The 9,611-nt window shown below is 32.0% G+C and overlaps 2 protein-coding genes across 9 annotated transcripts; both read left to right on the top strand.

Annotated features, from left to right (window-relative positions):
* The first annotated feature begins 435 nt into the window (after positions 1-435).
* Positions 436-4,741, top strand: LOC111300017 (ras-related protein RABC1-like). 8 transcript variants are annotated; one of them, XM_089758373.1, is made up of 7 exons: positions 436-965; positions 1,382-1,587; positions 2,368-2,660; positions 2,799-2,920; positions 3,104-3,232; positions 4,183-4,267; positions 4,378-4,741. In XM_089758373.1, the coding sequence occupies exons 4-7, from the start codon at positions 2,894-2,896 to the stop codon at positions 4,425-4,427; spliced, it is 291 nt and encodes a 96-aa protein (XP_089614499.1). In that variant the 5' UTR covers positions 436-965; positions 1,382-1,587; positions 2,368-2,660; positions 2,799-2,893; the 3' UTR covers positions 4,428-4,741. The 8 variants fall into 8 exon arrangements, 7 of the variants coding, with proteins under 7 accessions (XP_089614499.1, XP_089614500.1, XP_089614501.1 ...); XM_089758374.1 differs by lacking the exon at positions 2,368-2,660 and having other exon boundaries at positions 437-783; positions 898-965; positions 1,382-1,437; XM_089758375.1 differs by lacking the exon at positions 2,368-2,660 and having other exon boundaries at positions 437-783; positions 898-965.
* An 803-nt stretch (positions 4,742-5,544) lies between these two features.
* Positions 5,545-9,370, top strand: LOC111298775 (putative protein phosphatase 2C 11). Its single transcript, XM_022893503.2, has 9 exons — positions 5,545-6,057; positions 6,907-7,049; positions 7,185-7,283; positions 7,438-7,596; positions 7,951-8,037; positions 8,324-8,415; positions 8,663-8,734; positions 8,869-9,007; positions 9,094-9,370. The coding sequence occupies exons 1-8, from the start codon at positions 5,825-5,827 to the stop codon at positions 8,995-8,997; spliced, it is 1,014 nt and encodes a 337-aa protein (XP_022749238.1). The 5' UTR covers positions 5,545-5,824; the 3' UTR covers positions 8,998-9,007; positions 9,094-9,370.
* Positions 9,371-9,611: the final 241 nt, after the last annotated feature.

Below are 9,611 nucleotides of genomic sequence, written 5' to 3'. Positions count from 1 at the left end.
TAGAAGACGCTGGTCAATCAACGAACGAATCCCACTCTCCACGGAATCTAGGAAAAAACTTAAATTGAAATTTATAAAATTTTTAATAAAAAATAATTAAATAAAAATTAAAATAAAAAATTAACTTTAATAAATTAAAAATTTTATTAAATAAATTAAATGTATAGAATTTAAATAAATTTTGATATATATTTTTAGATAAATATTAATAAAATTTTTATTATTAAATAAATAGCAATTAAATTTAAATTATAAATAATATTTTTAATAACTTTTTAAATACTATTGATTTTTTATATTAAACTTTATCAAACTATAATTTATATTTTTTATTAAAATTTTTATTAAATTATTTTTAAAAATAAATTTCACAAATTCAACTCAAAAAACTCCGCGTAAATTATGCCTCCAATCCAATCCCAAACTAGCAAGGAATCGGTTCGGTTGGAAAAGAAAAAAAGAAAAAACTGGCTTCTTTCAACTTTGTTACGCAGACAGAAGAAAAAAGACTCGACCATTCTCTCTTACACTTCTCTTCTGCTTTGCGTTGCGTTCTCTGGAAACAAACAACCTTCTTCTCCATTGTCCAGATCCAAATTGTAATATTACTATTATCGTTGAAGAGGCATGAAAAGATGGAGTCATCATCGACGAGTCAACCTGAGTTTGACTACTTGTTTAAGTTGTTACTGATAGGGGATTCGGGTGTTGGGAAGAGTACTCAGCTTTTGAGTTTCACTTCCCATACTGTTGAGGAACTCAATCCTAGTATCCGTATTCGATGTCCTTACCCATTTCCTTTTCTTTTTTTTGGTTACAGTTCCGTTTTTGGTTAATTTGTTTTCTAAATTGAAAATAAGTGATTATGATTTTGTTTTTTGTTTAATTGTTTGTAAGTGTGGATTTTAAGTTGAAGCACGTAACTCTTGGAGGGAAAAAGCTGAAGCTAGCCATTTGGGATACAGGTAAAACATTGTTGGATCATGTTTCTTTTTCCTGTTCCATTGTTTTATTTTATTTTCTTCTTTTTTTAAAATGTGTGATATTTTTCTTTCATAATTAAAACATTGAGCGAAAAAGTTCGATGGGTATTGTTTTCATTATGAGTTTTTAGAGCACAGTTGCGTGTATATGATATAGCTGGAACTTGCAATCTTTATATTGAAACCCGTTTGCGAAGCGTTTTCTGCAATCCATAACTACTACATATTAATTATGAATTATCTGTAAAGAGCTCTTGTTCTTTTCGGATACCTTAAGTAAAGTATAGCCGTATTGGAAGTTTGTAGAATTTTGTGTATACCTTGTGTTTTTGTGTAAAATGAGTTGAAGATTTGAATTGAATAAATTATTTTATCATATTCATCTTCACTTTATGCAGCTGGACAGGAAAGATTTAGAACGCTTACTAGTTCATAGCGCAACGGATAATTATGGGTGTGGACTTCATTCATCTCTCTTGCTAGTGGTTACTTTTATCTACTTCTGTGGCTCAGCAATTGTTAATTCGTGTGTTGTTAAAAACAATAATTATCAAAGAAAAAAAAATTATATGCACATATGCATGTCGATCCATCAGATCTTGTGGTAAGAATTCACATCATCCATGAAGTTTTATTTTTCGTCTTTGCTTCCAATATCTTTTCATTTTTAATCAGTAATCATGCTTTTGAAGTTCTTAGTGCTTGTTAGTTAAATCTCATTATAATGAGACATTCTGGGTCATACTTTCTGTATCTTACTTGAGAGGACTGATGGATGGTAGGACAGGTTGGGTCACATTTGGGTAGGACTACGTAGGATTAAAAAACATGTTTGATGCTTTTGATGAAGAGATCGATAGATAAAAGATGCTGCTTTCCAAAGCGTCAGAATTTGTGTTGATTGATTTCCTATCCACTTTATTATTTTCTGGTTTCTAATTTTAGTTCTGCAAAAGACATTTTTTTCTCTTATAAAATTTTTGGTCTTTGAGTGATAGGAATATAATGAAACAAAATTGAATAAATTGTGCTAACAGGTGCAGTGCTTTTTCCTTTTATAGTAGTTTGAGCAACAACTGATAGATTGTGCTAACGGATAGAAATCAGTGAATTTTATCTAAACAGAAGTTCTTTTTCTCCCAATTATAATAATGCTTTGCATTTCAATCAATATTATTCGGTTGGGTTAGTTTGGCTTCCCAAAGCTTCCACCAACTCTTAACTTTTAGATTTGAAAATTTAGATAAAGTTCTCCAGTGTTCTAGCTAGATTGGCCTTACGTTGGGTAAGTTAGGCCTCCAACTTGAGAGGCTGCTAGGGTGTTGTTCTGGTATATTTGAAAAGCTGTATTGAATTTTTTTTTTTTTTTTTGTTTGCTATAAAGGGGGCAAAAGTTTACTGTGAAGGGGGAATGCAAGTGCTGAGGATTGAACTCCAGCCTTGCAGGAATCCACGTGGGTGAACCATCTGGGCTACGCTTTAGGTTAAAAGCTGTGTTGATTTAGCCCAACATTGGCTAAGCATTTTGGTAACAAAGTAAAGGTTATATTGCTTGGTGCTATCAGAAACAGTATAAGTCCATGATAGGTATTTCACAGTTGATGTGTAACTGCTGTTGAAGATAATCACATCTCTGACCGTAGATTGATTTAACTACCACAAGAAGATTTACATTCGGTATTCCCTTCTATTGAACAACTAAGGGAGGGACTCTTTTGGATTTATTCGAATACTCAGCTGTTTTTTTTATCACTTTCTGTTCTCGTCTTATTGGTTCCTTATATGATGCTAGTTATTATGTTTGTACTGGTACAGTGTATGATGCAATGCGGTGAGGCGCATTTACAAATCTATCTGATATATGGGCTAAATAAATTGATCAATACTCAACAAATCAGAACTACATCAAGATGCTTGTTGGCAATAAAGTTGATGAGGTATGATTTGAAAAGTAGTTATGTACTTTAATTTCACCAAGGTTGTTTGTTTTTATGTTTCATTATTGCTCACTGAAGTGGTTCTTGACTGTTATCTTAATGTTTATACCATTTGATCACTTTATCAAAAAATACGTTTGTGCCATTTGATTGTTAAACTCATATCTACACCATCATGTACAGGAAAGTGAAAGAGTTGTCAGCAAAAAGGAGGGCATTGACTTTGCTTGGAAATGTGGGGGCCTTTTCATTGAGTGTAGTGCAAAAACTCGAGTCAATGTGGAACAATGCTTTGAGGAGCTTGTCTTAAAGGTAATTAAGATTCTAGGGTCTTATGCCTTGTTTTGATTGTCGTGTAGTGCTTAGAGTAAAATGGTATGGTATCCAACTAATATAACTTTGAGGAAAGGGCAAGCACTTTGTTCTTTGTTTTTTTTTTTTTCCTTCTTTTCATGTGAAAGAGAAAGATGCTGCGTTCTAACACTACGAAATATAATCATTTAAATACCATTCTTTTACAGTGCTTTAGTTTTGGTTCCCGATTATTACTTTACGAAATATAATCATTTAAATACCATTCTTCTACAGTGCTTTAGTTTAGGTTTCCGATTATTACTTGTTGGTCTTCTGTCACAACTCAAAAGCAATACCTCATGAAAATATTAAATATGCTGGTATTAGTTACAGACTTACAGTATTAGAGTGTTCACTTTCTGTATTATCCTAATATTGCCATGCATGTATCTGCCAATATCACTAGAACCTCTATTTCTTTGTATGATTGGGGAGAATGTTTATGATTTCAAGTTTATGGACAAGCTGATTATTTATTCGTTTAATGAATTGGTTGTTGAAAGCATTGTGCAGCAGTATTCACAGACAAAATTCCATTTATGTTTATTTAGCTGCAAGATACTATTGCCACCTTGATATTCAAAATCCAAAGGTGCAGTTCCATTTCATCTGGCGAATAGATTTGCTTGCTTCTGCTCTGGTTGACACTTCTGCAATCATCAACAATCTGCATAAATTTCAAATTGATTTTGGAATATTGTATCATGTTTGAAACTTAAAAGGCGTTACTTCAGGCCTCTTAAGTGGAGCTTCTCCTCCCAAATGTTTAGTTGGTGGCAGGCATTTACACATGCTGTTTCCGAATTACTTCAATGTTTACTGGCATTTACAAGCGTGCCTATGCATGCTCATATATGTAGACACATTCTTAGCTAGTTAGTTTAATGCGAGGATTAATTGATTTGCAGATATTGGAAACACCAAGTCTCTTGGCTGCATCAAAAAAAATATCTTCAAACAGAATCCTCCCCAAAATGATGCTGCTTCAATTTGGTATATAATAAAAATGGTATTATATATATATATATTTATTAAAATAGTTTGCAGATGTCAGAAGGGAAGAAAGGGATACAGTTGTAGATCTGAGGCATTTACTTTTGCAGCCTTGATGGTGGAGGTTGAGCCAATGAAGTCAACGAACAGCTCATCATAGAGCGCAAGAAAAAGAGGTTTGAATTTGCAACACGAGCTCTTCCCTTAATCGGGAATAGGAGAGACGGTTGGCTAGGATCTGATGAAAGAAAATCTTTTGACTTTTTTACCTCCTCCATTAAAACCCTCTTTAATTCTAGTTTACTCTTTTCTAAAATCAGTAACTAGGAAAGATCGTTTTACAACTATGAATAAACAAAAAATCTTACTCTCTAATTTTTTTTTTTTGTTTGTTTATTGTAGTATTAAACTTAGAATTTTTTAGAATCGTAACCTTACAATCGGTATATATATATTTTAAATGAACATTATTCATTTAAATTCTTTTAAATTTATAATTAAAAATTTTCAGAATAGTAAAGATATATATTTTTTAAATGAACATTATCCACTTAAATTCTTTTAAATTTATAATATCGAGAAATCTGAAATAACACAATTGATTTTAATAAGTGATATGAAATTAAAAATGTGATCAATTGAGTTCGAGTCAATATAATATTAAATTTGAGTTCGAACTTGATTCGAAATTTAAGATGCGAAATTAGGTTTGAATTCGATCAAATTTTAATTTTTTAGTTTAACTTGAGATAGATATTGAGCTACTCAAGTTTGCTTGAATAAGCTCGATTAATATGTAAAAATAAATTTGATTATTATATTTGACAAAATTTTGATTATTTATGCTCGATTTTAAATTTTATTAATTAAAATAATAAAAATATATTTAAATATAAAAGTTTGATTAGATTCACGAATTACTTTAATTGAGTATAAAAATATTCAAATTCGACTCGATCGAAGAACAAAATTATTCGAATTCAAACTTAATTTAATAATAATCGAATCAAATTTAAATTTTATTTGAATTAAATATAAATAATTTATAAATATTAATATATTATTTACATTATTGAATGAAACTTAAACCTTCATATTAAAAAAATAAAAAAGAATAACATCAAACTTCATGAATTCACACAGAGTTTGGATAAATTTGCACTTGGAAAAATATTTATTTTTTTCACCAAAAAATTTCATGGTCATAAACAAAATTGAAATTTCTTTTATCTTGTCAAGTCAAAATATAAGATTTGTGGAAAAAAAAGAAGAAGCAAGGAGTCAAAATCTGATCGAATTCCAATCCAACGACTATTGTTATTGTTGTTATCATTGAATGGAAAGTTGGGCTTTACGTTTCTCTCTCACAAACTCAGTTTTTAGGGAGAAGTAAGGCTTAGAGCATGCCACACGCATGTCCCATATCCCGTCATAATATTTTTGCTCACCTCTCAAAACGCGGCACCTTGATCATCTGCTTCTAGGCTCTAATCTTCTACTTTTAAACGTAAAGTAAAAAAAGGGTTTTCTTTTTCTCTATTTTTTACGTGTCTTTTTATGCTAATATCAAATCTGACGAACCCATTCGACGCCTCCTCCTCCCTTTCTCCGCCACGTGGGGATGCCCGTGCTGAGGCTCTTGCTTCTTCTTTTCCATCGGCTGACCCTCCGCAACTCCCTCCTACCATTGAACCACCACCACCAACACAACTACCGCAGCAACCGCAACAGCCAGACGTTATGATATCCTCTGGGGACCTCGACGCCCTCTTCAGTGGTGGCGGTATCAGGTTCTCTCCCATTTCTCATTTCTTTTTCCTTTTCCTTTTACTAATTAGTCTTATAATGTTAGCAAACAAAGGTGTATCACTTACTAAAATGAAAAGAGAAGTTCTTTTTGTTTGGATAATTACTCTTAGAAGAAGATATAAACACATTTAGTCATAATTTGTCAGCAAAAGTGGTATGAAATTATTTTATTTTTCTTTTTGTTAATACCAAGATATGTATATTATATCATATAATTGTTATAATCTTCAATTTGAAGAAATGACCCTCCATTAATTTCATTGTACAATTACTATCAAATGGGGACTTTCTGTACATATGGCACTGCCATTCATGCACTTGCCCACAATGGTTTTATTCAAAGAAACTAATTCTGTTAAGCATTTTATTTAAATCAATTGTGTTTTGCACTTTTCTTTTTTACTTGTTAAGTAACATAGTCCTATTCTTTTTTAAAGATTGATTGGTTTTTATTTTGATCAATCTAACTTTGGTGTTATGGTTCTTAGTTCAGGCTGGAAGTTAAGATATCAGAGGAGTACATAATCGTTTTGTGTTCGAATCCTTTATCACAAGAAATAGGATTTAAATCTGATTGTATTCTAATGGGTACAAATATTTTTGCAATGATTTTGTACTCATTTTGTCGACACACCTGTTTCATATTGATCGCAAATGGGGTTGCATAAGGTCTCAAATTTCTAGAAAAAACTTAAATAAATGGAAGATCAAATTAAATGTGACACTTGGCTCACTTCATGCAAGGTTTCTAACTGGTGAATTGTGTGGATTATCAGATCTAAAATTTTGAAAGTTACAAGGTGACTAAAATGTTGTGGTTCTTTTACCAGCTTTGTCACTGGAAGTCGAACTGCTAAATTCAGCTATGGGTATTCCAGTTTCAAGGGCAAAAGGCCTTCAATGGAGGATTTCTATGAAACAAGGATATCTGAAGTTGATGATCAGATGGTTGCCTTTTTTGGTGTTTTTGATGGTATGCCATCGCTTCTATGCCATATTGCTAACCCATTATATTGTTGTCTTATCATTATTCTTTACTAGCTATATTTTATGGTTTCAATTGCATTCTTTATATGGTGGTTTATGATTGATTTTCTTTCCAATACAGGTCATGGAGGTTCAAGAACTGCGGAATATCTTAAAAAAAACCTTTTCAAGAATTTGAGTGCCCACCCTAATTTTATCAAGGACACAAAGACAGCTATAGGTATGAAGTTGGTGAAGTTTTAGCTTTACTATATGCTGGGGAGTTCCACGATTTGTTTGTATATGTATGTGGAAACATTTATGTATATTTTTGTATATGAAAATGTAATTATATTCCTCTCTGGATATTGAGTAGAACACGCTTTTTATTGCAGTTGAAGCATTTAAACAAACTGATGATGAGTACCTCAATGAGGCGAAAGGCCAGCAAAAGGATGCTGGATCAACTGCAACAACTGTTGTATTATTGGGTGACCGGCTGCTTGTTGCAAATGTTGGTGATTCTAGAGTTGTTGCCTGTAGAGCTGGATCAGGTTGCTGTCTTCTCTGCTAATGCTGGACTTGTTATGATCATTTAATCTAAGAATTTTTATGGTTTAATCTTCAGATTGAAAAGGAATATATAAAATGAAATGAGAATAAAAATTGCTTGCTCCTGTGACTCATGTACCATCAAGTTATAGCTTGATTTTTGTCACATGTTAGAGATGCGATTGTCCTGTTAGCCACTGACCGACTTTGTAGGCTTTGGCTTAATTATTTCTCCCCCATTTAAAAGTACAAATATAAGGTTTGGATTTACCTTAAATGTATAAGATTGACAATATATGACAAGTTTAAATTCTATGGCATTTAAACATCATTAAGTGCTTTTGTGCTTTCTACAGCTGTACCTCTGTCCACTGATCACAAGCCTGATAGATCTGATGAACGCCAAAGGATTGAAGAGGCTGGAGGTTTCATCATTTGGGCAGGTAATATGCATTTTTGCAGTCTTTCATGCCCACATCTTTTCTATCAGATTGCATTGGCTGTATTCTTGTACTGTCATGCCAATGCAATTTCTTGATTTCAATATGTTCCTCTTTGGAATAAACATTTTTGTTTTCTAACTTTAAGATATTTGCTTCGGCTTATGAATTGGTTTTGCAGTTTATTGCAGTAAACAATTATAGATTTCAGTAAACTGTTATATTTGTTGCATAATTGAACTAAAATTTGTGTTGAAGACATTCCTGATTTTTTTCTAAACAATGTTAGGGACGTGGCGAGTTGGTGGGGTTCTTGCCGTTTCTCGTGCATTTGGCGATAAACTACTTAAACCATATGTAGTTGCTGAGCCTGAAATTCAGGTGGTATTAGTGTTTACACACTCTGAAAGTTTGTATTTTTTTATTCAGTTAATTAAGTTGGGTGTGAAAGAAATGTAGCAACAAGTGCAAAACATGTGGTTTGAACCAGTAACATTCTGTTTTCAACTGCTAAAGTTCCTTTGTTTGCTAAGAAAGCATTTTTTTTCCTTACTTTTTTTTCCTTGGTATCTTAGAAAAGTTTTCATCCAGAAGTAATTTTTATGGTTATCACCTTTCCAATGCTTAGGAAGAAGAAATTGATGGTGTAGATTTCATAATCATTGCCAGTGATGGCCTTTGGAATGTCTTATCAAATAAGGTGAGAACTTTTACTGCATTCATATCTTATGCTAAACAAAAGAAAATGTAGAGAAACTTTATATTGATATGTGTTGTTATTTCACAGTAATTGAAATGAAATATAAGCACCTGGGCGTGTTCTTTCACTTGCAGGATGCTGTGGCCTTAGTGCAGGACATAACAGACGCAGAAGCTGCAGCAAGAAAACTTATAAAAGAAGCTTATGCCCGAGGGAGCTCAGACAACATTACCTGTGTTGTTGTCCGGTTTGACAGCTCGTGAACTTGACGAGGTTGTAATTTATCTGAAAATGATCATGTTTCTATTGTGTTCTTCAGACGAAGAGCTTCTATAATCTGTACTCTTTTTTCATTACAGGTTTTGCAGAATATTAAACAGAACAGAAGCTAGAAAATAGGGATTTCCATGGATGCAAATTTTAGCTCCCCTTGGATAATTGCTCTAGTTGATTAGAGCAAGAGTTTTCAAGTCAAATTGGCTATAAGTAACAATGTTGTATGTGTTTTAAGATTTGGTTTGTTACAATTATGTAGCAATCAGCTCATGTAAAATTATTGATCTTGCTTAAGGCAGTTGGATGTTTATGATATTGATACAACGCCTACATAATTAAAATGTTTTAGTTGATTTTTCATTGGACCTGATAAAATATGATTATATTGATATAATATGAAAAAGATAATAAAAACTATATAAGTTTGATAAAATTAAAAAAAAAAAAAAAGAAAGGTATTTTTTGTTTAATGTGTCGTCATAAATAATGATATTATATTTTTTGGGTTTTATACATGTTACGGACACTATATGAATACACAAGTAGCTAATTTTATTTTTCATTTAAATCTTCATTCATATCCGCTTTTCTTAATACAGTA

The sequence above is a fragment of the Durio zibethinus genome, chromosome 3, assembly GCF_047325235.1.
Source record: "Durio zibethinus cultivar Kanyao isolate XHJ-2024 chromosome 3, ASM4732523v1, whole genome shotgun sequence".
In the NCBI taxonomy this organism is placed as follows: domain Eukaryota; kingdom Viridiplantae; phylum Streptophyta; class Magnoliopsida; order Malvales; family Malvaceae; genus Durio; species Durio zibethinus.
This window is presented reverse-complemented; position numbering and strand designations above follow the sequence as displayed.

What these genes read in the sequence shown, in the direction of transcription:
- LOC111300017 (XM_089758373.1), top strand. Translation starts at nt 2,894, where the DNA reads ATGCTTGTTGGCAATAAAGTTGATGAG. An exon ending in TTGAGGAGCTTGTCTTAAAG is followed by an intron (nt 3,233 to 4,182) that starts GTAATTAAGATT and finishes ATTGATTTGCAG; the next exon opens with ATATTGGAAACACCAAGTCT. An exon ending in AATGATGCTGCTTCAATTTG is followed by an intron (nt 4,268 to 4,377) that starts GTATATAATAAA and finishes TTACTTTTGCAG; the next exon opens with CCTTGATGGTGGAGGTTGAG.
- LOC111298775 (XM_022893503.2), top strand. Translation starts at nt 5,825, where the DNA reads ATGCTAATATCAAATCTGACGAACCCATTCGACGCCTCCTCCTCCCTT. An exon ending in CTTTTTTGGTGTTTTTGATG is followed by an intron (nt 7,050 to 7,184) that starts GTATGCCATCGC and finishes TTTCCAATACAG; the next exon opens with GTCATGGAGGTTCAAGAACT. An exon ending in TTGCTGAGCCTGAAATTCAG is followed by an intron (nt 8,416 to 8,662) that starts GTGGTATTAGTG and finishes TCCAATGCTTAG; the next exon opens with GAAGAAGAAATTGATGGTGT.